Source organism: Lynx rufus, unplaced genomic scaffold (assembly GCF_022079265.1).
Source record: "Lynx rufus isolate CCGP_SWC_20201006 ecotype Redwood Valley unplaced genomic scaffold, mLynRuf1.p SCAF_12, whole genome shotgun sequence".
Lineage (NCBI taxonomy): Eukaryota > Metazoa > Chordata > Mammalia > Carnivora > Felidae > Lynx > Lynx rufus.
Genome location: NW_025814826.1, coordinates 65,424,601 through 65,452,155, shown reverse-complemented (window position 1 = coordinate 65,452,155; position 27,555 = coordinate 65,424,601). Strand labels below are relative to the sequence as shown.

Sequence of the window (27,555 nt, the reverse complement as noted above, 5' to 3'; positions counted from 1 at the left end):
TAATTTTGTGACCGTCTGATTCTAGCATCTGGTCTTGAACTAGGACTCTTGTACGGAAGAGAGGAGGTAACGGATGTAAGCTAGTAGAGATTAAGTAAGAGCCTTGTCGTCTAGGACTGGAATAAAAATGCCAATACGAAATTGTGAGGTGTTTAAGAACCAGCCTGTCTGTCTGCCAAGGCCTAGACACTGACCAGCCCCAGAGCAGGGAGCCTTCCTAATCCCCACATCATGGTCTGGAAACCCTCCTCCCGACTCGGAAGCCAGGGTTCCTCGGAGAAGTGACCATTCCCGGTCTGGAGCTGGCAGTGTAGGAAGATGATCTTGGAACGTGGTGTGAAGGCTGTAGCAGGGACGCTGTCGGAGTGGGCTGGAGTCGTGTCAGGAGGGCCTGCCCGAAGGCACGGCCGCTGACAGTCTGAGGGTCACTGGGGATGACAGCTGTTCCGATCCCGCGTTCTTTGTGCTGCCAGAAAGCATCTTCCACCTTTGCAGATGACAGGGGACCAGTTCGTTATTTTGTACACGGTCAGTAATGAGTGTTTATTCTGCTTTTCTGTACACGTGCACCGTGGGACAAGCCAGCAGTTGATGAGGGGTCTCCCTTTACCCACATGTTCCAGCTAACGGTTGAGAAGGGATGATGGAATTGAAGTACCTTCATTTTGCAGTCCCTGGTAGGTGAGCGGACCAAGAAGCGAGCAGCCACGTCACAGAATAAGAGACAGCAGGACGTTATGGTCCCCCTGGGGGCAGAATACACACCTCCCGAAAATCACACCTGGGACAGGTCAGCCCTCTAGATCCAGCTATCAGTTTACAGGAACTCGGACGACAGAAAAACCTGTTCAGCGACACCAGTCCAGGCTGTAGGGTCAACTCTACAGCCCAACGACCTGGTTCTTACTTAACAGGTAGAGCATAAGGGGAAACAGGATGAAGTCGGGGACAGCTTGCACAGCGAGGTGAAGGTGTCAGTGCCACTCAGCGTCACACTGAAAGATGATTAAAATGGTGACTTTGACTTATGTGTATTTCATTCCCCACCCCCCAAAGGGATCAAAGGTCTTCCTGTAGTTAAACCTGGCTAGCTTAAACTTAAATCAGAGTAAATTTAAACAACATATTAGAAAATACACACCACAACTAAGCCCAAGCACCCACGGCTGCATGCTTGGGTAGTAGGACAGTTAAGAAAAGCGCGGAGATGACTCCCGTGAAGTCGGGGCAGGGCTGGCTCAGGGGAGGGAGGACACTCTGATGGGATGAGGCAAATCCAGGCCTGCCGGGGGCCTGGCCACACCCCATTTCTTGAGCCGTGCGGTGACTCCAGTAGACCTTGGTTTACAGCAGTATACATTTACTTCACGCAGCTTTTATGATAAAATGTTTTTAAACCAACAAAAACATTAGAAACAGATTCATAATTTATCAGACCAGGTCGAAAAACTATTTTTTGCCAAGGAGTTTTTTCATCAAGGTGCTGTCTTGAAGAGCGAGTAAGGCCAGCTACACGCGCTTTTCTCCAGGGGGACATTTGAGCACAACGAACTTTGAGCGACATTGACCGGTTGGTGCTTTGATTTTACTGGGGCTGATGCTTTGGATGAAAACCGTCTTCCGGGGCTGCTGCTTTTTGACAGTGAAGGGAAGCATCCCCCGCTTTTGGTTTCCTTTCTAATCAATTAATTTGGGTGTCTCTCTCTGTACACTTTTTTGGCTCTCAGTTTTTTTAGGACAAATGTGATCTTTGCTGGCACTTTCTGTTGGACGTGATAACTGACTGTGGCATCTCCATTTGACTGTGGGCCCTGGAGATGCTCAGCATCCCAGACCAGGGGAGACAAGATGGTATCCGGTCTAGTAGTTTGTTTTGTCCCTGGGGAACCCGAGTCCCAGGAGGTGGACCAGTGTGTTCAAGGCCCGACGTAATAGCACCAGGGTCCCCGCTCACTTCAGGCTTTGTTGTGTTGTTGTGTGCTCCTTCCCTCCTTAGGTAACAAACGGGATATTTCCAGGCGTGTGCGTTTGGTGGCCGTAGAGACGGCATGGCTGCTGTGGTGCTGTGGACAATTGGAGCCTAGGAAACTTCCGTAGCGGGCATGTGACACTAGTACGTTTAGCCGAAGTCAGACTCTCAACCGAATGAGCCTCCCAGGTGCCTCTGACACCAGTACATTTAGATGTCTTAGCACTCTTGGCGGGGTGGCGGGAGGGAGAGGGCGATGCCAGACCCTGTCCTTCAGATTATCTGTTGTTCTTGCATCTTGAGAAGATGCTGCTTGAACCAGCTGCCTTTGCTGAACAGCCTTCATTCAGTCTCTTGCACTTGGACGCTGCGGGGAGAGGGTGCTTGTCTGCATCAGGGAGTCCTTCCCCCGTCATTCAGAGACCTGGGATGGGCCTATGCCTTGTCGTCTGCTGCCCGTGTGCTGCATTCCTGGTCTTCTGACCTGCGCCTGCATGCCTCCTCTGGGCACATGGCTTCTTTTCACAGAGGCCGCTGGGCAGGGCTCTCTGCTTCCTTCTCGCGTCTGGAGTACGTGTATATTTCCATCTGTTTGATCCTGGAGGAAGAGGTCTCTCCTTTAATCAGAGGCAAATTCTTTGACATGTGTTCAAGGATCCTCTCTCTTTGGGCCTTTAAATTTGACCACTTTTTTTTTTTTAAGTTTTTATTTATTTAATTTGAGAGAGAGAGCACGAGAGGCAGGGAGGGACAACGAGAGAGAGAGGGGGACAGAGAATCCCAAACAGTGTGGAGCCTGATGCAGGCTCAAACCCACGGACAGTGGGATCATGACCTGAGCCCAAACCAAGAGTCAGATGCTTAACCGACTGAGCCACCTAGTGCCCCCTGACCAATGGGTTTTTAGGTTGCAGTCTATGGACAGCATGCACCAGAGGCTGCTTGATAACATGCAGATTCCTCGGCTGGCCAGCCCTTCTCAATCCATCTCTGAGGGCACTGGGCTGGGGTCTGTGTTTCCGACAGGGTCCCCTGGGGACTCCTCTGTATACCAAGGCTGGAGCAGTGATGTACCAGTCCCTCAGTAATTATGCTCAATCTTTATCTTAAAATTGATATAACACAGAACAAACCCTTTCAAGCATGGGTTTCTCTCTAGCTGCTACTTTTCTCTTCCCTTCCTCGTCCCTGTCCTCCCCAGGCCAGGATCCCACTCATCAGCCCCCTGAGGTCTGGGTGCCCCTTTGTCCTCCAGACTCGCCCACAGTGGCTTCTCTCTGTTTGGCTGTATTCTAGCTAATGACATTCCTAAGTTGGCCCTTTGCCCCCTTTTTATGTCATACTGTCCTAAATGATTTTAATAGTGCTGCGCTGAGGCTCCGAAATCTTTATTTCTGCTCCTGAATTGCATGGCTATAGTTGTAGCTGGCTTCCTGACACGGTCACGTGGCAGTGCCCATGGTTCACGTGCGTCCCCGTAAACTCCGATACACTGCAGCTCCCTGCACTCCTGCTCCTCGTCCTTTGCTCCCTCTGTGGACGAGAGCTGTCACCGTGCACCCAGAAGCGGCTGCTCTGTCACTGCTAAAGCTCCATCTGTTCACATCCCTGCGTCCTGCCTCCCGCTTTGCCTGCGAACCTTATAACATCCCATGAACTCTCCTCCCTGCCCCCGGCCTTGCCTTCTTGAATCCGTCTTCTGTTATGTTTTCGATTTTTCTCAAAAACCAATGTGCTCTGGCTTTGGCGTGTAAGGCCCTGTGTGATCTGGGCCCAGCCCCGCCCCACCCCCCTGGGCCTCATTTTTGCAGTCGCTCTCTTGCGTTTCACACTGCAGCCGTTTGAAACGCTGTGTTGAGCGGCTGCCTTTTCCTCCACCTGGAGTGCCCGTCAGCCTTCGCCTGCGAACCCCAGCTTTGCTCACCTCCTTTTTGAAGTCCTCTCCTGGCCTGGGTGTTACCTCGGCAGCTTTGAATGCTCTCAGTTTCTCCCAGACTGTTCCTGAACCCAGCACCGGGCCCGGCTCAGAGAAGATTCCCAGCAAATAGTTATCGGAAGAGCAAATGGTGAAGCTGCCTCGAGTGTCCCTGACCCTGAAGTCGGGCAAGGGAGAGCTGCGTGGGGGGATGATCAGGTATTGATTTCTGGATGTAGGGCCCTTGAGAGAGGGCCCTGTGGGGCTTTATTGGGAGATCCTGGAGAACCATGGAGAGCTTTTCAGAAGGTTGCTGTGATGGAGACTGTTTTGAGATGGTGAGTGAGTGGATTCACCTGGGTGTGGTGGATGACAGGTACAGTGGTTCAAGGGTAAGGCTCGTCGGTGTGAAGCAGGCAGAGCCTGGTTGGCTGGGGAGGAGGGCCTCCTGCAGGAAGGGGATTCAAAAGGCCCTCGTTGGCCTCTTTCCCCGAAAGACCCCGTGTGTTTGCAGCACAGACTTTAGTAGCTGGTCGAGCAGTGTGGTGAGTTCCTGTTAGAGTTTATTCTGTTCCCTGTGGAAGAATGCATTTCTTCCTGCCTGAAGTGCCTCATGCTTACTATGCTCAAGACAGGCTCTGCCTATGGGAAAATGGGGTGCTTTCCGTTCTTTGTCCCGAGTTGGAGACTTGTGTAAAAAAAAAAAAAAAAACCCATTTTTACATTTGACATTTCATTATATTTTGCTCCTTCACAATTCAATGATAACGGATCCTTGAACTTCTGGAGGCCAGGCATTGATGTTGAGAGCAGGCATGGTGCAGACACTCCCATCTGGTCCACTACCCCAGCGTTGCCCTCTGAAATTGGGGCGCTGGTCAGTATCCTTGTCCCGGTCTGCTGTTCTCTCTGAAAAGAAATAGGAATTTTTGCAAATCTCAGTCTTATTTTTTCAATCAAAGGTGGTTGGAATCTTGCTGCCATAATATGTTTACAATTTCTAGGTGCCTAGGCTTTCACAGACCTGATTTTATGAGGGTGGCCAACGATTTTATTGAATCGTGGTTTTTTTCTGAGGCTAGCGAGTATCGGGGACGAGAGGAGAAGGAACACTGAACGCGCGCCGTGTTCTGGGCGTGTTACTGAGGCACCTCCTGTTGGTTCTCTCGAATCTGTCGCCGTAACCCTGGGAGGCGGTGCTCCTGTCCCCCTGGCTGCGCTTTGTCTGGCACCCGCCTGGGCTTGGTGCCCGCAGCTCCGTGGCATCTCTGTGTCGGCACCGATTCCCAGCTGCTGCAGCCGTGTCTTCACGGTCGGTCTTCCTCGCGACCCCCATCTTAAGGGCAGGGCCAGCGTCTTGTGTGTCTTGTGATTCCGGCTCCTGTCTCCACACCTGGAGCTGTTTGTCAGCTTCTTCTGCGGCGTCTCCCTTGTCCCCTTCCCCACTGCACATGGATTTCCTTAGGGCTCCATCCAAGGCCGTCTTGTACTTGTCGAGTTCGTTGTCTCTCGAAACCCTCCACTCTGCTTGCATGGCTTCCGTAACCATCCCACCCAGGCCAGACTTCTCCCACTCCTGGTCTGTGTATCTGACCACGTGTCCCGTGAGGCTCTTAATTCTGGAGGGGAGAGAGGGCAGGCAAATCTGGGGGGAGGTTTGGCTGCCGGCTGTTCCCCATTCCCAGCTGTGGTGGGCGTCCATCGTGCCCTCGGGCACAGTCTTTGCTGTTTCTGCCCTTGCAGGTGAGGGCTTGGATCTCACGGGAGAGCCAAGGGACCAGGGCTGGCGTGGTGGCCGGCGTCCCCCTCCTGGCCGGCCCTGAGGAGACCTAGGGTCAGGATCATACAGCAGCCCCCAGGAGCTTTACACTCTTGAAGCCCCTGCAAGGCCTTGAACAATCACTAGCCGTTTCTAGCTGAACCTTGCTAGTGTCTGTCAGAGGCCCGTGCAGGCTGATGCTGGGGGTCCTGCTCCTCCCCTGCGGCTGCCTGTCAACAGATCACAGGTTAGTTTTTCCCTGTGACTTCAGTTCTCTGATCAGTTTGGGAAAAGCTGTTTTTCAGTTTATCCAGCTTTTTTCTTAAGGGTGGGAGTGATGCTTTTTCCAGTTCTCAACATCTTTCAGCTGAACTCAGAAATGTGCCTGCTGTGGGGTGATGCAGACCTGCAGTAAGTTTCAGGTTGTGTGGCCATTTGTCACATGACCTACTGCTTTCGTTTTGTGTTCAGTGGCTGACCTGCTCCCTTTCTGCAGGGAGAGGTTGCCAATGCACCGACAGCTTGCACTGGCCTCCAGCCTTCTGACTCCCAAACAATAACTTCACAGCTCAGTGGCTCAGCCAAGGGGAAGATCTGCTTTCCTGGGAGCTCTGAGGAGCACCTCTCTGGGTGAGGAAAAGCTTCCCAACACCCCGAAGCTGAGGTCTGGCCCTAGACGTCTGTCTAGCAACCTGTGGAGGTGCACTTCTCCCCGGGCCACTGTTCCCCACCCCCTATGCAGCGGGGAAGGTTGACTGCGTTCCTGGATTTAAATTCAGGTTGGAAGAGAACTTTCTAAACCACCAGGATGGAATGAAAACCCAGGTGGTTGTCATTCATGAGCAACAGGTGATCCTTTGCAAGCCCCTAGAGCTGAAGCCTTCCGGACCATTGATCTCACTGCCCTCGTTATTGCTTTGCCAGCCAGCTGGTGGTGGTTCGCTGGGAAACAAATTAGGTGGGTGTTCAGTAGAAGGGATTCAAGAGGTTTTGTTTTTTGCAAAGAGAAAGGAATGATTTTTATGGATCACTGCAGATCGGTTTACTGTTAGCTCCTGCTGTTGATTGCATCCAGTCTTGTTAAGTTTGTTTTTAAAGTCTCTCTGTCCCCTCTTGTCTGTTTAACATTATGATTGGCCTCCCAGCTGCTCACTGTGCTCTCCTTTCTCTGTCTCCCACATTGTCCCCATGGTCCTTTCTAAATTTTTTTTTTTGGCTCTAATTTTTTTTTTTTTTTTAATGTTTATTTCAGAGAGCGAGCAGAAGTGAGCCAGAGCATGAGCAGGGGAGGGGCAGAGAGAGAGGGAGACACAGAATCTGAAGCAGGCTCCAGGCTCTGAGCTGTCAGCACAGAGTCCAATGTGGGGCTTGAACTCACAAACCGTGAGGTCATGACCTGAGCCCAAGTTGGACACTTAACCAACTGAGCCACCCAGGTGCCCCCAATGGTCCTTCCTAAAGCAGAATCTGACTGTCATCTTTCTGTGTGATTTCCAGGGTCTTGGCATTGACCTCTGGATAAAGTCCCCAGTATGGCTCGTGTGGTCTCACTATGGCTGTCTGTGTAGCGTCCTTGCCCACCCTTGCCTCTCACTGGGCTTGGATTTCTGAAACAGGGACTGACTTGTGTTTCTCTGATGTGCCGTGCTCTCTGAGGCTTACTGTTTGAGAACAGACCAGTGGTTCTCAGACTTTGCTGCACTTGGGGATTGTGGGGGGAATATTTAAAACCTCTTCCTGGCTCCCACCCTTTGACATTGTGACTTGGTGGGGCATGGGGTGTGACCTGGCCATCTGGGTTTTTAAACTGTTCCAGATGAATCTTCCGTGCAGCCAAGTTTGGAAACCATTGATAGGGACTGTCTTCCCCTTGTGGGAAAACATCGTCATCCTGGTCTGAGGTCAGTTGTTCGAAAGTCTGGGCTGCTTCAGGCAGACCCCGCTGCTGTGTATTTTCCATTTCCTGTGAGAAGTTTTGACGTTGGGTAGGGCCAGTCTCCTTTCTGGATTATTGTTGAGGTACTGGGATACTTTCTGTCCTTTGCTCCTTTATATAAATCTTAGAATCCATGTATCAGGTTCCTCCAAGTAGTCTGTTAGAACTGACCTGAACACCAGGTGGGGGAAATTGGCATTTTTATGAGCGTCTTCTATCGATGAACGATGTCCTGTCATTTATTTGTCTTCTTGAATGTGTCTCAGTAACTTTCTGATTTTCTCTCTGAAGGTTTTAAAGAATTTCACTAGATTTATTTCCAGATACCTTATTTTTGTTATAAAGGTATTGAGCCCTTTTATGGAGATATAGCTTACATGCAGTTGGGAACACAGATAGCATGTATACAGCTGAATGAATGTTTTATTCTCCTCAATTCTTGCACCCACCGCCCAGAACTCGACTGGATAACTTCTACCTGTCCGGTGTAATTGAGTCTTGTCACTGGTGATTGGCCTGCACAAAGATCACTGTAATTGTGACTTGTGTCATCGTAGGTTAGTTTTGCCTGTTCTTGACTTCTTGGCTTTGTTAAGGAAGAAATATAGTACGTATTCTTTGGTGTCTTTTTTCGGGGGGGGGGTTCAAACAACATTAATTTAAGTTCTAGAGGGCAGAAGTCCAAAATCAGTGTCTGTGGTCCCCCCCCCACCCCCTCAACATTATGTCTGAGATCCATGCATGTTGGGTTTGTTTGTTCCTTTATGTTGCTGGATACTATTCCACTGTGTTAAGATACCACAGTTTATCCACTCGTGATTGGCATTTGGGTTGTTTCCAGCCTTTGGCTATTATGAATAGGTATAATTTTTCTGGCACAGGTACTGGGTAGACATAAGCCCACATAAGCCTATGAGTGGTTTTCTGGATCATAGATCTTATGTGTGTTTAGCTCTAGTAGATTTATAGCCATGTAGGTTTTCTTCCTTTCTTTTAAGAAAGGGAGCAGGAGGTGGGGGAGGGGCAGGGGGAGCTAGAGAGAATCTTAAGCAGGCTTCACTCTCAGCACACAGCCCACGACCCTGGGATCATGACTCGAGCCAAAATCAAGAGTCGGATGCTCAACAGACAGCCTCCCAGACATCCCTACCACACATATTTTCAATGTGCTTATTTTCATTTACACCCACACCATCTACCTGAAGGTTCTTTGCTGTTCCAGAACCTTCTCACCCCTGGATATTGTCAGTCTTTTAAATTTTAGCTGTTCTGGCCCACGTGTAGTGGTGTTTCATTGTGGTTTGAATTTGCCTTTCTCACCTAACTAAAACTGTTGCCCAGTAAAAAATGAAGACTATATTTTAACAGGCATTTCACACAAGTATGTGTCCAAATGATAAGTAAACACATGAAGGGTGTACAGTTACTGGTTTTATTTTTTTGCAGCTTTGAGATACGATTGGCACATAACACCATAAGTTACAGTGTGCTGATTTGACTCATTCCAAAATGATTACCATACATAGTTAGAGCTAATATCCCTAATATCTCTATCATATCACATAATTAGTGGGTTTTTTGTGGTGATCACATTTTGTTAAGTTTTTGTTTAAATTTCAGTTAACATACGGTATAATACTAGTTTCAGATGTACAACGGAGTGATTCACAACTTCCAGACATCACCCAGTGCTCATCAGTAGTGCCCTCCTTAATGCCCATCACCCTTTAACCCATCCCCCCGGCCACTTTTCCTCCAGCAATCCTCAGTTTGTTCTCTATCCTTAGGAGTCTATTTGTTGGTTTGTGTCTGTTTTTTTTTTCTCCCATTTGCTCATTTGTTTTGTTTCTTAAATTCCACATGACTGAAATCCTATGGTATTTGTCTTTCCGACTTCACTTAGCCTAATGCTCCGTAGCTCCATCCGTGTTGTCGCAGATGACAAGATTTCATTCCTTTTTATGGGTACCGTTACATTTGTGTGTGTGTGTGTGTGTGTGTGTGTGTGTGTTGTGTGTGTTGTGTGTGTTTGTGTATACACATACCACATTCATTATCCATTCGTCAGGTGATGGACACTTGTGCTTTTTCCCTAATTTGGCTACTGTAGATAGTGTTGCTGTAAACATGAGGGTGCATGTGTCCCTTTGAATTAGTATTTTTGTGTCCTTTGTTTAAAAACCTAGTAGTGCAATTGCTGGATCACAGGGTGGTTCTATTTTTTAACTGTTTTTTGAGAGAGCATGCATGTACATGAGCACGCATGCAAGCAGGGGAGGGTGGGGAGGGGAGAGAGAGCGAGAATCCCAAGCAGGCTCTGTGCCCATTGTAGAGCCTGACCGGGGGCTTGATCTCACGAATTGTGAGATCATGACCTGAGCCACAGTCAAGAGTCTGATGCTTAACTGACCGAGCCACCCAGGCGCCCCTATTTTTAACTTTTTGAGGAACCTCCATACTGTTCTCCAGAGTGGCTATGCCAGTTTGCATTCCCATGTGGTGAGAACATTTAAGATCTATTTTTTAAATCAACTTTAAGTATGTAATATATTATTATTAAACATAATCACAGTGCTGTGCACTAGAGCCCCAGAATATATTCATCTTCTGATTGAAAGCTTGTACCCTTTGACCAGCCTTTCCCCATTTTCCCCATATCTCAGCCCTTGGTAACTGTCATTCTTTCTGTTGCTATGTATTTGGCTCTTTTTGATTCCACATAGAAGTGATATCCTACAGTATTTGTCTTTCTCTGACTTATTTTACTTAGTATGTCCTCTAAGTGCATCCATACTGTTGTAAATAGTAAGGTTTCCTTCTTTATCAAGGAATAATATCGAATCATATACAGACCACTCATCGGTATATACCCACTCATCTGTAGATGGATATTTAGGTGGATTTCATATCTTGGCTATAATGTTACAATAAGCATGGGAGTCCGATGTCTCGAGATGCCGTTTTCATTTCCTTTGGAAATATACTCAGAACTGGCTGGATCATATGGTGGTTGTAAATTTCTGAGGAATCTCCATACTGTTTTCCTCAGTGGGTGCACAAATTTACATTCCCACCAACACAGTGCAAGGATTGCCTATTCTCCACATCCTTGCCAACTCCTGTCTCTTGTCTCTTGATGACTGCTATCATAATCAGTGTGAGATGATAGCTCATTGTGGTTTGATTTGCATTTCCCTGATGTTTAGTGATGTTGAATTCCTTTTCATGTACCTGTTGCCGTTAGTAGTTCATCCTTGGAGAAATACTTGGTTCTTTTCATTAAAAACAAAAAGTTTTATTTTTATTATTAAAAAAATTTTTTTTAATGTTTTACTTATTTTTGAGACAGAGAGAGAGAGACAGAGCATAAGCAGGGAGGGGCAGAGAGAGAGGGAGACACAGAATCCAAAGCAGGCTCCAGGCTCTGCGCTGTCAGCACAGAGCCCTGACGCGGGGCTCGAACTCACGAACCGCGAGATCATGACCCGAGCTGAAGTTGGAGGCTTAACTGACTGAGCCACCCAGGCGCCCCAAAAATGTTTTGCTTTTGAGAGAGAGCATGAGCAGGGGAGGGGCAGAGAGAGAGGGGTACAGAGAATCCAAAGTGGGCTCTGCACTGACAGCAGTGAGCCTGATGCAGGACTTGAACCCATGAACTGCAAGATCATGACCTGAGCCCAAGTTGGATGCTCAACTGACTGAGCCACCCAGGTGCCCCTTCTCATTTTTTTTTTTTTTTAATGAGTTTATTTTGAATGCACATGAACTAGTGCGTGAGCAGGGGAGAGGGAGGGAGCGGGAGCGGGAGGGAGCAAGCGAGGGAGAATCCCAAGCAGGTACAGCACAGCCAGCACTGACCCCGACATGGGGCTCAAAACCAAAAACTGTGAGATCATGACCTGAGCCAAAATCAAGAGTTAGATGTTCAACAGGCTGAGCCGCCCAGGCAGCCCGGTTCTTCTCCTTTTTTAATCAGATTGCTGATTTGTTCCTGAGCTGTGTGAGGTCTTCATATATTTTGATGTTAACCAAATACACGATTGGCAGAGGTTTTCTCCCATTCTGTAGGCTGCCTTTTCATTGTGTCGATAGTTTCTCTGCTGTGCTTACTTGGTAGTCTCACGTGTTGACTTCGCTTTGGTTCCTTGCTCGTTGGTGTCCCATGAAGACACGGCTGCCAAGACCAATGCTATGCCGGTTTTCTCCTGTTTCCTTCCAGGAGCTTCTTTGCTGGAGTCCATCTGTTGAAGTCTTAATCTCTTTTGAGTTAACTTTTGTGCCTGGTGTGAGATAAGGCTCCGGTGTCCTTTTTCTGCGTGTGGTTATCCGCTTCCCCCGACGGCACTTATCTCAGAAACTATCCTTTCCCCGCTGAGTATTATTGGCTCTTCTGTGAAATATTAGTTGACAGTCTCTGTGAGAGTTTCTTTCTGGGCTCTTGTTCTGTCTCCGTAGCATGCGTGTCTGTTTTTATGCCCGTGCCGTGCTGTTTTGATGACTACAGCTACCTAGCAGGGTTTGAGATCAGGGAGTGTGATCCCTCCGATTTTGTCTTTTTTCCTCAGGACTGCTTTGGCTCCTCGGGGTCTTTTGTGGCTATGTGCGGATTTTAGGATTGCTTGTTCTTTTTCTGTGAAAAATGCACTGGAGTTTTGATAGGGATTGTATTGAATCTATAGATGGCTTAGGGTAGTAGGGACATTTTAAACAATATTTTTCCAGTCCATAAACAGGGGATATCTTCATTTATTTGTGTCAGTTTCTTTCATTGACGTTGTACAGTTTTCAGTGTTCAGATCTTTCACTTTCTTAGGTAAATTTATTCATAGGTGTTTTCTTGATTTTGATGCTATTGTGAATGAGATTGTTGTTTTTATTTTTCAGGCATTTCTTTGTTAGCACATAGAAAAGCGACTGACTTTGGTGTGCTAATGTTATTATCTCGCAAGTTGACTAAATTTGATCAGACCTAATGTGTGTCTTTTCCCCCTTTGGTTGAGTTTTAAGGATTTCCTATATTTAAGATCAGAGCCATTTTTTCTTGTTCTTTCTGATTCGGATGCCTTTTATTAATCTTGCCTGATGGCTCTGGCGAGGACTTTGGACACTAAGTTGAACACGTGTGAGCGTGGGCCACCTTGTCTTCTGCCTGATCCCAGGAAAAGCTGCAAGCTGTTGCCATTGGGTACGGTAACTGGGCTTGTCCTGTATGCCCTTCATTATGTTGAGGTACGTCCTTCAACACCCAGTTCTGAGGGCTTTTATCATGAAAAGATTTTGAAGTGGGCAAATGCTTATCCTGTATCGACTGAGATGATAGGATTGTTCTCTTTCCTTCTGTTAGCATGGTGTATCACATTTATCGACTTATGTATGTTAAACTGTCTTTGCATCCCAGGGATAAATCCTACTTGATCATGGTATATACTCCTTTAAATGTGCCGTTGAATTTGTTTGCTGCTGTTTTTTTTTTTTTAAGTTTATTTATTTTGAGAGAGAAAGCATGAGCAGGGGAGAGGGGCAGAGAGAGAGAGAGAGTTGGGGGGGGGGTGCGGGGAGAGAATCCTAAGCAGGCTCTGCACTGCCAGCATGGAGACCGATGCAGGGATTGAACTCATGACTGTGAGACCATGGCCCGAACTGAAGTTGGATGCTTAGCGAACTGAGCCACCCAAGAGCCCCTGCTAATGTTATATCAAGGAGTTTTGCATCTGGTTGCAGCAGGCATATTGGTCTGTAGTTTTCTGTAGTGTTTCTGTCTGGCTTTGGTGTCCAGGTAATGGGTGAGCTGGGGAAAATGTTCTTTATGCGTGGCTGAAAACCCTGTGGCAGGGACGCCTGGTTGGCTCAGTTGGTTAAGTGTCTGACTCTTGACAGACTGCTCAGGTCACAATCTTACGGTTTGTGCGATCAAGCCTTGCACTGGACTCCATGCTGAGTGTGGAGCCTGCTGGGGATTCTCTCTCCTCCTGTCTCTCTGCTCCTCCCCCACTCATGTGCATGTGTTTTCTCTCAAAATAAATAAACTTAAAAAAAAAAAAAACACAAAACCTCGTGGCAGAAAGAGGAAAGCAAGTTTTTGGAACGGTGTGCATGTTAGTCCTTATGAGCATGTGCCGGTAGGTATGAACATTGATTTGTTGGGGAAGAAGGGTTTTGTGGGAGACTGGGGTGTACTTTTTTTTTTTTTTTTAATTTTTTTTTTCAACCTTTATTTATTTTTGGGACAGAGAGAGACAGAGCATGAACGGGGAGGGGCAGAGAGAGAGGGAGACACAGAATCGGAAACAGGCTCCAGGCTCCGAGCCATCAGCCCAGAGCCTGACGCGGGGCTCGAACTCCCGGACCGCGAGATCGTGACCTGGCTGAAGTCGGACGCTTAACCGACTGCGCCACCCAGGCGCCGCATGGGGTGTACTTTTGATAACTTTTTAAATTGGTGTTCCAACAGGAAACTGTGGTTTGGCTGGGTGACTACCGAAGTAATGATGTTCCCTGTGTTTTGGGGGTGCTCCGTGCTTACGGAGTGCCGTGAAGGGTACACAAAACATTCGGACTGTACTTTGCATCTCTTGTTTCTAAGAGGAGAACAGGCACATGTCATTATTTGCCTTGGGACACCACCACTCTCCCTTGATTATCTTGTGAAAAGGCGTTTACTTCCAATTTCAAACTGGCAGTACTCTGGTTTTGTTTGCCTGATTTTTATCCCAAAATAACATATGCTAATTGAGCTTTTTCTGCAGCTTTCTTTGGAGAAATGATGTTCATTTATTTGTGTTTCTTGAAGTAGAAATGGAGTAATGCATGTAAACAAGATGTAAAAGCTGTAAGACCCAGAGCGGGAACCTGCGAGGAGCTCTTCCTCACTCGTGCTGTCGAACAGGGAGCTGGGATGTCCTCCCCAAGGTGGGGGGCAGGTTGGCAGAGCTCTGGTTCCATGTCCAGACTCTGGTCAGCAGTCCACTTGTGGCCAGACATGGGGATACCCTGCGGTTGGAACCCAGGGCCTCCTGTCTCCTGGTCCCATGGGACTCCCCTCCTCTGTGTGCACAGGGAGAAAGCCTGGGCTAGTGGGACACGGGGGCCCTGGATGACCCGACAGCTGCTTCAAGAAGGAGAGACAAGGGCCAGGTCACCACACTTTGTCCTCGTGCCAGTTGTCCCCAAGGTCTTGGCTAAGAAGTTTGCTATTTCTAGCTTGGCCCAGCATGGTGATGAGGAACGCACCTCTTTTCAAAGCAACCCATTCTGGCCTTCTTATTCTACAGAGAAGTGACTTATTGGTGTTTTGGAATATAGTCCTTGGATGATTATTCCTCCATGAAGTCACTCATTCACAAAATCATTGGTTCCCTCCTTTTGATTAGGAGCTTCCAGATGCAGGCTCGCAGCTCGGGCCGTCCCATCAGGCAGCTTCAGGGGGCTGTGCGTCCCCGCCCGTCTGAGTGATGGCCCTGGAGGTCTGCCCTGTGCCACCTGTGTGCCGTGCAGCGGCCTGACGGTGAGAGGTGTTTCCCGTCGCTTAGTAATTGACGGAAGGATGTAGATGCATTTGTTAACCCAGCAGATAGTTCCCCCATGTGCTATGTGCCGTGACAGATGGTTCAAGTACAGGCGGAAGGTCACTGTTCCTGCCCTGAGGGGCTTCCGGCCAGAGTCAGGTTAGCGCAGGGCTCTGTGGTCCACGCCCCAGGGTCCTTGTCCCGACTCTGGTGGTGCGGTCTGTCTCGGTCAGTGGAGCGCCAGAGTGGCCAGCGGCTGGGAAGTGTTGGCTTCTCTTGAAGATGTTGCGAGAAGAGAAGTCTGCGTTCTTGGTCACGCGTTTCTAGGCCCCGTCTCTAGTGGCCGCAAATGTCCTTATCTGGGGTTCAGTGTCCCCTGCTTCTGTTGTGTCCACTTGAGCGTCTTGGGAGGAGAAGATTGAATACTGTCCTGTCAACAGAAGTAGGAAATGGTCTTAACGTCTGCTGTGGTTGGGCTCCTGTGCAGCCGGGGACTCAAATGGCATTCCTTCCCAACAAAGGGGACCGCTACCAGTAGGCTGCAAGGTGGGAGCTTCCTGGAACTTGGCTCTTGCAGCATGCCGTACACCTTGGGTGCTGGGAGGAGGCCTTGCTGTGGCCCGGACTTCCACACGTGCCCCTGGAGGGGACCCACGGGCGCTCTCCTGCACGGACGTGTGTGTCGTGTGCGGTCGGGTAGAGCCGCGCCTGGGGTCTTCCGTCGGGGATGGCCGATTTTCGGGTGCGCTCTTCGATGAGCGTTTGCGTTGCCCTGTTTCTCCTTTTTAGAGGTCATACTGCGTTCTTTCTCAGGTTGCTGCTCATTTTTGATGGTGTCTTCCTGGTTCTTTGGAGTCCTTTTGACTTATTTGCAAACGTTAGTAGCTCATCAGTAATGGTCTGGGAAAATCAAACCTATACTTACCATGTGACCCAGCCATTTTACTCCTAGAAATTTAATCAAGAGCAGTGAAAGCATGTGTCCCTACAGTGACTAGGACACACGTGTTCAGAGCGGCTGTATTCGTAATAAAAACTCAAAGCAGCCTGAGGGCTCATAGATAGGTGCATGGGTAAGCAGATTGTTACAGGCATTCACTGGAATCCTATTCAGCAATTAAGAGGAGTCCAGCCTGGATGTATGCAGTGTGTTGGAATCAGTCTAAGAGGAGGATGCCGTGTGACAGAAGCCTGACGGAAAACAGTATCTAATGTGTACGATGCCATCTGGATGAACTTCTGGAAAATGTGAACTCCTTTAGGGTGACGGCAGGGCTTACATGGGGCTGGGAGGAGGCTTGGGCTTGGGGAGGACGGCACTTGGGGGGTGGATGCGAGGACGCACAGGCAAGCTTAGTTGACGGATACGTTCACGATCTCCATTGCGCTGATGGTGTTACGAATGTCAGCGCCTCCGGTTGGATGCTTTAAACTTCGGTGGTTATTCTGTGCTGGTTACATCTCAGTAGGGGTGCTAAAAGAAAGAGCTGTGGTAGGGGAGGGGGCAGAGCTGCTGACCGCACAGGGAGGGTGTTCACAGGGAGCACCCGGGAAATGGGACGAGCCAGGCTGTCCCTTAACAGGACCCCAAGTGCAGTCCTAGGCCCAGTGATGGGAGATGGGTGGTCCTCCCCTCTCCTCTGGTTGTCTCTCTGCTCCCCTTGGGTTTGGCTGCTCAGTGGGGAGGAGGCAGGGGAGTGGGTGGTAGTGACATGTGAGGAGAGGGAAGACTCATCTGGGGGCCACCTTACGCACTTGGTGACAATGGGCCCCAGGTGTGTGGTGGTGGATCTGAAGGCAGCCTGCTGGGCCCAGTGCATGGTTTTCCCCGTTGACCTTGGGCTTCAGGTGCCCCTACAGAGAAGGCAGACTGGGGTTTAGCCTGGAGTGGGGCCTTGTCAGGTGGGCCGAGGGAGGAGCAGGCAGGGGAGTGATGGGTGCTTTCCTGGGGGATGGGGTGTTGTAAGTGCAGGTGAGTGTCTCCGACTGTGGCCCAGCCGCCAGCCCCGGGCCTGCTGCCTGTCTTGGTGTTCCTGGAACGCAGCCACCTCTACGCGTTTTTGGATGTTGGCGGCTGCTTGTGCCCGACAGCAGCTCAGCTGAGTAGCTGTGGCAGAGACCTGTGGCCCACAAAGCCTCAAGTGTTTACTGTCGGATCCTTTACGGACGATGCTTTCTGACCTGTGGTTCGACTGTGGAAGCGAAGGCTGGAGAGGGCAGACAGGGACGTAAGGGGGCTGATGGGTAATGAGGAAGTGCAGGGGGTACATGGGAGTGTTCAGAGGTCAGAGCAGGTTTGGGGGTGGGAGTGTGGGAATAAATGAGTGTTCTACCAATAAGTGAAATCCCAAGGAGCTCATGTGTGTGGGCCTAGGGTAGTTAGTTGGGAACCACCCAGAACCCTTCATGGGCTCAGCTCATGTGTGTGGGCCTAGGGTAGCTAGTTGGGAACCACCCAGAACCCTTCATGGGCTCAGCTCATGTGTGTGGGCCTAGGGTAGCTAGTTGGGAACCACCCAGAACCCTTCATGGGCTCAGCTCATGTGTGTGGGCCTAGGGTAGCTAGTTGGGAACCACCCAGAACCCTTCATGGGCTCAGCTCATGTGTATGGGCCTAGGGTAGCTAGTTGGGAACCACCCAGAACCCTTCATGGGCTCAGCTCATGTGTGTGGGCCTAGGGTAGCTAGTTGGGAACCACCCAGAACCCTTCATGGGCTCAGCTCATGTGTGTGGGCCTAGGGTAGCTAGTTGGGAACCCTTCATGGGCTCAGCGGGTAGTTATTAAGCATCACGTACATGAAGGTTCCAAAGGTCAGTGAGGGCACAGGGCCTGGAGTGGGGAGTCCTCACAGGATCGAGACTGAGCATCCAACAGAGGGAGGCCATGTCAAAGCCGGCCTGCTGTGGGTGTGAGGACGCTTTTGTGTGAATGGTTTATGAAGGTTGCTGTTTCTACATGAACTTTCTCTGCTAAGCCTATCCTAAAGTTTCTGAATGAATGAACTCCCCGCTTTCTCGATGCAAGTTGAGGATGAGTATTGGCTAATTTCTGAGCCAAATGCTTGTATTCCTTCGGTTTTCTTGTATTTTATGATAACCAGATGGGCTTCCCTCCCCCCCCCCCCCGCCCCGGCACCCATTGATTTTTTTAAGAATAAATGAAAATGCATCTTCAAAATACATCCTACCTGGAACTGCATATTCTGACCAACTCCCCCTGGGAGATCGTTGTCTCCTTTTGCTTTTGTAAATGTATTTTGTCCTAGTTTTGTTTTATTCCAGTGCCTGTAACTTGTCGCAAGAGAGATTGATACTCTGCCTTAAGCCTTACTTTCTTTGGAAGGTGCAAAAATGGACCCATTGCTTGAGGAGACCCACCAGTGGAGGTGGACGCTAAGCCATTGTGAGGCTCCTTAAGGCAGGTTGAGGGCTGCGTGGCATACGGCACCACCCTCTGGCTGGCGAGCTGTCCTGGAAGCTCACGGGGGCACTGACGTGTGTTGTCGCGGTTTTTCCGGGTGGTCACAAATCCGACAGTCCCGAGTTCTGGCTCCGCGTCTGACGAACTGTGCGGTGTTACCGATGTTCTCAGAGTCTTCAGCCTCCTCCTCCGTGGAGCCGAGAAGACAGCGCTGCCCCGCGGGGAGTGAGGGACCTTCGATGGCCCCTGCCAGGGCCTGGCACGTGGAGACGCCGTCACCGCCCCTCGTCACTGCAGCTGTTGGTTGTGACTGCCATTGGTTCCTGCCACGCGGGTCCCACTTTGAGCTGCCCTCCTCCCGAGTGGTCACCGTGGTTGTGCTGGAGCTGAATTCAGGAGCGGGCTCTTTTCGCGTACAGAATCGTACCTCTGAATTGCCCACAGAAACGCTCTTAATGGAAAAGTTGAGCGCTGTAAACAGTAGCTATGAAGTTCTGTCAAGCTCCATTTGATTCGTGGTGATCTCGCGGTTTCATCCATTCTTAAATACCCCGAGAATCCACTCCTCTCTGGTCTTCCCACTAGGCTGCCTTCCTGTTTGTCACTTTTTTGGTCTTGTCTTCCCAGTAATTGCCACTGCAATCTGTTCTCTGTTCTATTTGTGATGGCCCGTGCTGGCAGAAGACTTGCCCGAGTGAGTGAGCAGAATTTTCTCCCCTGCGGCCCGGCCCAGCTGGCGAGCCGCCCCTCCACGGGCGCGGCGGGTGGTTTGCTCCGTCTCTCCCCTCCCCCCCTCTGCAGCCGCCTCTTCTCTCCAGCCCCATCCTTGTGTGGGCCGAGGGCTCCTCTTCCAACCTTCAGATAGCTCCCTTCTGCCTCCGCTCCTACTTACGCATTCCTTCTTCACCCGCGGTCGGATCAGAGGGCAGAATAGTCTGTAAAGAAGCTGTGGAGGGGCTTTAGTTGTATTTTTCTGCGCTTCAAGATGATAGGTTTTTGAGGTTTCTTTGAAGTTTTGAGGTCTCCGTCCAAAAAGGAGGCAAATTTCAGATCTAATTTGCAGCTTTTTTTTTTTTTTTTTTTGCTAAGAGCATAGCCTAGATCCTTCTAGCTCAGAGACATTGCAGATTTATATTTTCATAGATCACCTTGAGTCGGTTGCCATTTTCAAGCTAAGAAAACGGAGGTTCATAGGGTTTTGTGACTTGCTCAGATTCTCTCGATGTGTTGGCAAGAATGCCTGTGTCTTCATAGCATTCGATTCAAAGGAAGATGCCTCCGTCCCCAACTTCTGCCCTTTACAATTTGTACATGAAATCTACAAAGTCCACGTGTGGCCCTTCTGGTGTCTCCTGTCTGGATCAGCCGCTGTTGACACGACGCTTCCGTTTCTGGCCACGGCTGGATTTGGGCCACCCCTAGTCCCACCAAAACCAGCTGCTGGAGAAGGAACAAGGAACAGAGGGGAGGCTGGCTTTACGGCACCCTCCCCTTGCCATCCAGGGCTCTGGACCACTTGCAGGAAAGGAGACCTTAGCAGTGTGTTAGTGTGAGAAAGGACTCGTATTTCCATGGTAAAAAAGAATCTGTGTCCTTTGGGGGCTGGTGGTGTTTGTGTAATTTGCTGATGATGGGAGCTTCGCCTGGGGGAGAGCAGAAGACGCTGTGTCCCAGGCTGTGTGTGAGTGTGGGAGTCAGAGTGACCGTGCTCACATTTAAAATATTTTGGGCACCTGATCTTAACTCAGCAGAGGGTGACCTAGGGGCTGAGTGACTGTTGGTCGTCTTGAGCGCTGTGCTGGTTCACAGGCTCCGTCTGACCTCGTGTCTAGGGCACGGTGCTGAGGAGTGTGGGGTTTATGTTTTGCAGTGTCTGTGTTCATAGTGCTAGCCCCCTCACAGGCCCCATGGTGTGGTGGTGAGTTTTTCTAGATGGTGCCCATGGTGCTGGGAGAACGGGGAGGGAAAGCTCCTTCAACTGTAACAGCTGTGGGCTGGGACTTTGCATGATGGGATTTCGCCTAACCCGGAGTTGATGGTTGACTGTGACTTTGGGGTGATGGGACTTTTGGTGAACGTGGTGTGCAAACAGAGTATCCTATCTGACCCTATAGGTTAGTCATTGCTTTAATATTTACTGTGTGAGCTACTGTAAGGGATAGAATAATACCCTAATTCTAGAGCCTGTGTGAGCTACTGTAAGGGATAGAATAATGAAGCAAGAATTGTGTCTTCAAGGAGTCTATAGTCTGCTAAGGAATCTCTAATGTGTGTAAGTTGCTCTAATAATAATACCTGTTTTTGTTGAATGCTTGCCAGGTACCCAGCCTTGTGACAAATATTTGGTATGTAGTAACTCGTTATTGCAGAGAAGCATGCAGTTGACGGGTTCTGGTTGGTCCCATTTTGAGGATGAGGAATTGAAAGCTCAGAGTTTAAGTAACTTGGCAAAGATAGCTCAGCCAGCAGCTCCTGGCCTGTGTGCCTTCCTGTCTTCCTGGACACATTCTGCATGCAGTAGGCACGGGCCTCGGGGTAGACAGGTGGTTGGACTCCGAGGAAGAGTCCTTGCTTTCTGCCACAGTGACGAGGGGACACGTGATGGAACAGGCAGCACGTTAACTAACAGTGGGACACGAGGAAACACATAGATGGTTGTCAGAGGGAAGAGAATTGGAAAAGCACAAAGATGAGAAGACACGGGGTAGAATAGAGGTGACAAGGAATGGATTCCGGCAGAATTGCCAGAATCTGGTTAGAAGGACCAACCCAATTCAAAGCTGGGCCGTGGCCCCTGTGAGCCTGCTTTATTCCCAGGCTACCCTTCACTTATGGGGTCATCTTTTGGGGCCTCCCCTAAAAGCTTCTGGGACTTCCTTCTGCTCTGCCTGGGGGACACTTCCTACTTTGTGCTGAGAGTTTGTCAGAGGCTCTGCCCCAATTCTCAGCTTCTCGGTCAACTCTTCTGGTATCTGCAGGCACCCTGAGGTGTCTAAGGAAATTTAGTGCCACCTCCCGTCTAAGTATTTTCTTCTTCTGCCAGATCATGGCCCTGTGGTTACTCACTGCCTTGCTGCTTCTCCAGCACCTTGAAGAGATTTGAAGGCTATTTTGTGTTCTGTATTGTTCTCTGTGGCTGAGTTGGTCTGAATTGTCTAGCCTGCTGTCTGCAGAAGTAATGCCCCGATCCTCACTTTGTCCCTGTGCAGTTTGACCTACTTGGGGGACCCAGCCATCCAAGTTACTAGATGGATAGTCCCTTGGTGTGGGGTAGCATGTCCCAGGATCAGTTACTGCCACTCTGACCTTGGGGAGGTTATTCATGGCTCTTCTGTAAGATGGGGGCAAGTTTACAAGCCACAAAATACCTGACAGAAAGGAGTTGGTATCTTACCAATCTCAGTTTTTGCTGTTTGTTTTTCTCTTGCGTCTGTTCCCATGTATCTTAAGCCAAAATTAGTAGTTTTCAGTTCTCACACACGTGGCCTCTGGCAACTTGTTCCGCTAGCCTGGTCTATGCTAGAGGCCTCTCGTACTTGACACACTAGGGGTACACTTGTGCATGCCAGCTGGTTTGTTGCACAGCTCCAACTACTGGAGCTTTACTTAACAGGACAGCATCTCTTTATGTTCTTGAATAATAAAACTATTGTTCAATAAACTCACTAACTCAGCTGGAGTCTTCTTAGCTCGTTGGGAACTTGTTTCCAGCAACAGATACTTAGGTATCTGTCACTTCAGACCTGTCCATATAAATAGACTTGTTTGCAAATGGAACAGTGTCCCAGAAGGTAGAGGGTCTGGCACACATACATGTGGATCCTAACACTTACTTGAAAAGTCAGTTAAAATTTTTTTGAAGGTAAAAACAGAACTGTGTTTTTAAAGCTTTTTAGGGCGACATTAGAAACAGATTCTGGAGGTGAGTGGGGGACGGTGACATAGGTGAAGGGATTAGGGTGTCTTGAGCCCTGAGTAGTGTATAGAATTGTTGGATCAATATATTGTTCACCTGGAACTCCTAACGCTGTGTTGATTATACGGGAATTAAAAAAAAAAAAGATGAAAATGATACAAAACAAATAAATAGTTTGATGAGTTGTTTGTTAGAAGGTAACACTCTTCTAACTAGGACCTGGATCAAAATCTAGAGCTTTGCCAGCTGGATGGCCTCTCCTGTGCCCCATCTTTACCCCCAAAGGGAGCACCGTCCTGATTTCTAGTCAGTACTTAGCTTTACTCACTTATAGTCTTAGCATATGAGTGTGTCCCTACATAGACGGGTTGATTAACTTTCTCTTAATGTGCAGGTACCCCTGCTCTTTCCTTTTCCTGATAATTTATCTGTTGAGGAAGCTGGGACATCCAGCCCAAGGAGACGTCGACAGCATGGGCTTGTTGATTGAGCACTTGTGGTGTCCTTCTGAACACTTGTGGTGTTCTTCTGTCCCCTGCGTTTCCTGAAAATGGGCAAAGCTGGATCCAGAAGCTGGATCAGGTTCACCTCTGATCCCTTTGGCAAGTCCAGTGTGGTCTTGTGTTCTTAGGTCAGGAGGCAGGGAATGCCCACTTGTTTCTCTCGTTGTGATGTTACTAATTGCCCATGCTTTGTCCAGATCAGTGGTTCTCAACCAGGGACGGTTTTGCTCCCACTCCCCTTTCCAGGGGACGTGTGGCAATTGTTGGTTGTTACAACTTGGGGGGAGGTTGCTCCTGACATCTTGTGCGTAGAGGTCCGAGATGCTGCTATACATCCGGCTTGCACAGCACAGTCCCCAACAGAATTGTCCAGCCCCACGTCTCAGTGTTGAGGTTGAAAAATCCTGGACTAGGGGTTGTAAAATAGTATTCCGATTTTATCCCTTCTTTATCATTTTGCTAGAATGCTTTTATAAAGATACACGCTGCTCATCATGAGATCATCGAGTTGTACAGTTCATAAATGCTTGATTCTTTTAATTTACCAATTTTCAGGAAAATCAAGATTCTTATCCTCCACAGATGGCCATTGACTTTAAAAGAAGATTACAATGAACACATGGATTAAATGTGGATTTAATTTTTTTTTCACGTTTTATTTATTTTTGGGAGTGAGCGAGCGTGAGCATGGGCGGGGCAGAGAGAGGAAGAGAGAGAGGGGGGTGGACGGAAGATCCAAAGTGGAATCTGTGCTGACAGTGGCAAGCTCGATGTGGAGCTTGAACTCACGAGCCGCGAGATCATGACCTGAGCTCAAGTCAGATGTTCAACTGAATGAGCCACCCAGGTGCCCCTAGATGTGGATTTAAATTAGATCCATTAGATACGGATTTACACCTACCTGAAGAGCATCCATCAGTTGGATTTACTATCACTTTGAGTTTGCATTGTCTCCTCTTGGCCAGTGGGAGCTTCTGCAGTTGGGTGCAGAGGCCTTTGACCCAGCCCTTGTCTTGGTTGGTTTCCTTGCTCCGGCGTAGAACGAGGTGTCCAAGCTCACCCGTACGTTTCCTGCCACTGACTTGGCGTCATCCGTTTCTTTGAGAAGCCTGCCTTGGCTGCTTTTCCCTAAAAGTGAACAAGGGAGAACTCGAGACCGTGGTCTGGACATCAGGGATGCTTATTGTACTGTGTTGGTGATCGTTTCTAGGTCTTTACTGGGGACAGAGCTGATTACAGATATGCATGTAAAATTGTCTACCTTCTTTTTGTTCGAAACTGATACCTGAATTCAAGTTCAGGGAAACCAACCGGTTTTAAAATACTCCGTATTCTATAAGTGCTAAAGCATCTTAAAATTTTACTTTTAGATGGAATCAGCGTGAGTGGCTTTCCGCTGTGCAGTCCCTTCCGACAGGTCGTTCGGCCTCGAGTGGAGAGCAAGCCTGTGAACGCCCCTGAAGGCGGCAAACCAGGAGACCCGAGCCACGTGAAGGTGAGTCCACCCTGCACAGGTACGGTCTGCTCGGTGGCTTGGTGTTCTCGGTTTCGGCCACTCTGCCTTTTTGGAGGCAGAGTGTTGAGTGCTCTTCAGAAAAGAAAGAAAGAGAATCGTGTTGGTGGAAAGCTTGTTCCTCAGTATTTCTCCCCGTGGCATGTTTTGGAAAGCCGTCGCAACGAAGCTTGTATGATTGTGTGGTTAAGTCTCATTTCCATGAAATACTGGGAATTTGGGGGTTGAGTCAAGGAGTGCAGTGATGAAAGTGGAATGTTTCCTACCTTTTACCTGTTTGTTTGAAAACTGTATTTATTGAATGACCGTTCTCTGTATTCATCCCAAAACTTAATCTTTTGGCCACCAACCACGAATTGGTTTCTGAGTGGTGAGGAAGTCAAAATGAATACACACTGCTAGTGTAAAGGTGCCAGGGACTTCTGGCTGAGCAGAGGACGCTGTTTGCCAGGAGCCCTGGGAGGGGCCTGAGCCCGAGCTTGGAGTTTGGCGTCCACAGCATTTGGGAAAGCTCTGTCGGTCTGCGCCTGCCCAGGGACGGGGTGTAGTGAGAGCACCGAAGGCCTTCACAGCTACGGCGGGGGTGCGGGCAGCAGGGTCACCAGAATGGCTTGTCGAGTGAGCATGTGTTGAGGCCCAGCCCTGTGGGTGCTGCGTACAGTCTCGATGCCAGCATTTGGGGGGTGTTGATTGAGGGGACCCACCCACTGAGCTTGACCAAGCTGGTTGTGGCATGGAGAATGTTGAGCACGGATGCTCTCTGAGGAGAGGTCAGGGCAAGAGGGACGCCAGCTGCTTTTGGTCAACGGTGGTCCTGTCCGTGGATGGAAGTCACAGGGAGTCGGGTTTCAGGGAGTCCTCCTCGCCACTGAGGGCGCTGCAGTAGAGAGAGGTGCTGGTGTAGCTGGGAGCTGTCCAGCATCTGGCTCCCGCACACTAGCCCGACTGCGGGTTTGGGCTCCTCTGGGAGCCGGGGGACTGAACGTGGGAAGATGCTTCCCGGCGCGGGAAGGAAGGCAGGGAGGTGTGGTGGAACCGCAGGGCACGGGATGCTGTCGGGGGAGTTCGGGGCATGGAGGGATGGGGAAGCTGCAGCAGTGATGTCCTCGTGGGTCCTTGGGTGTGACGTCCCCTGAGGCCTCCTGACAGCCAGCCCTGGCCCGTCGTCAGTTCTCCTCCCTGCCCAGGCCCCGCCGAGGACCGGCACTTTCCTCTGCCGCTCCGCTCCACCGTCGTGTGGCCTTCCCCACGGGACAGACTCTTGGAATTGAGGGAAGAACCTCAGGATCCCGGAGGTCCTCGTTCAGAGTCGGTTGGGTCATGGTGGCTGTGCCATCAATTGCGTTTTCTTGAATTGAGCGTTTCAAGGCTGGGTGCGCTGTAGTTCTTGGGCGATAAGTGTGTATAGATGTAAGATGAGTGTAAACGTGCTTAAATGGAAGTGCCCAACTGGAGTTTCCGTTTGCTGGGTGCGGCCTGTGTGTCAGGCCTGTGTCACGAGAATGCAAATGGACAGGTTCTACACAACTTTCTGAGTAGGTGGTCTCCTCCAAAGAGAGAACCGTGGCTCTGAGGTGATGACACCATCAGTCCCCCCTCCAATCCCTGTCGGTTGCACCGTGACACCTTCTTTCTCTGTGCCTTTTCCCAAAATTACTGAGAAACAGAGTTCCAATGCCTCTTCTTAAAAATTTTAATTCCAGGGGCACCTGGGTGGCTCAGTCAGTTGAGCATCTGACTTAGGCTCAGGTCATGATCTCGCGGTCCGTGAGTTCGAGCCCCGCGTCGGGCCCTGTGCTGACAGCTCGGAGCCTGGAGCCTCCTTCAGATTCTGTGTCTCCCTCTTTTTCTGCCTCTCCCCCACTCATGCTCTGTCTCTGTCTCTCAAAAACAGACATTAGAAAAAAATTTTAAAAAATTAAGAAATCTAATTCCGGTGTAGTTAACATACAATGTAATAGTAGTTTCAGGTGTTCAGTATAGTGATTCGACAATTCCAAACAACACCTGATGTTGACAAGTGCCTCCTTAATCCCCATCACCTATTTCCCCATCCCCTCTGGCGACCATCAGTTTGTTCTAAGAGTCTGTTTCTTGGTTTGCTTCTCTTTTTTCCTTTGCTCATTTTGTATTTGTCTTTCTCTGACTTATTTCGCTTAGCATTATACTCTGTAGTCCTGTGCATATTGTTGCAAATGGCAAGATGTCATTCTTTTGTACGGCTAATATTCCATTGTATATTTATGCATCTTTATCCATTCATCAGTCAGGGGACACTCGGGCTGCTTCCATATTTGGCTACTGTTGATGATGCTGCTATAAACATTGGGGCACATGTATCCTTTTGATTTTGTGTTTTTGTATTTTTTGGTTAAATACCTGGTAGTGTGATTCCTGGATTATAGGGTAGTTGTATTTTTAACTTTCTGAGGACCCTCCATATGGTTTTCCAGAGTGGCTGCACCAGTTTGCATTCCCACCAATAGTGCGTGAGAGTTTGCCTTTCTTCACATCCTCACCAACACCTATTGTTTCTTGTGTTGTTGATTTTAGCCATTCTGATCGGTGTGTGATGATACCTTATGGCAATTTTGATTTGTATTTCTGTGATAATGAGCATCTTTTTTTGTTGAGATGCCTATGACATTTTAATTACATCTGTGACCATAAAGTAATGTTTTCTGTAGGAACCAGAAACAGAGGGACTTGAATCAACTATATACCTTTGCTTTTGGTGCTACAGAGATTTCACCAGGAATTTATAAGGGTGGAGATTACAGTTGATCAATTAGAGGACTAATATGAAAACATGAAGTAAGTTTCTAAGTGAGTGGAGAAAATCAGATTGAAATATGACCTTGAGCTTTGGAGTACAGGAAGAATTGAATATAAGGCACAATAGTGATTGCTAAAATGCCTATCCTAAATTCCTCTTTACAATGTAAGTTTTATTTATTTATTTTCAAATGTTTTTTTTTAATTTACTTTTGAGAGAGAGAGATGGAGTGTGAGCGGGGGAGGGGCAGAGAGAGAGGGAGGCACAGAATCCAATGCAGGCTCTGGGCTCGGAGCTGTCAGCACAGAGCCCGGCGTGGGGCTCGAACTCATGAACTGTGA

At 49.0% G+C, this 27,555-nt stretch overlaps 1 protein-coding gene across 2 annotated transcripts in view; it reads left to right on the top strand.

Annotated features, from left to right (window-relative positions):
• The window catches only part of TRAPPC9 (trafficking protein particle complex subunit 9), a 575,309-nt gene that overhangs the window by 168,709 nt on the left and 379,045 nt on the right, over positions 1-27,555 (top strand). For both annotated transcript variants that reach the window (XM_047074228.1, XM_047074227.1), the window contains one exon: positions 24,296-24,420. In XM_047074228.1, the coding sequence (XP_046930184.1) occupies positions 24,296-24,420 (125 nt within the window). The remainder of the gene's footprint in view (positions 1-24,295; positions 24,421-27,555) is intronic.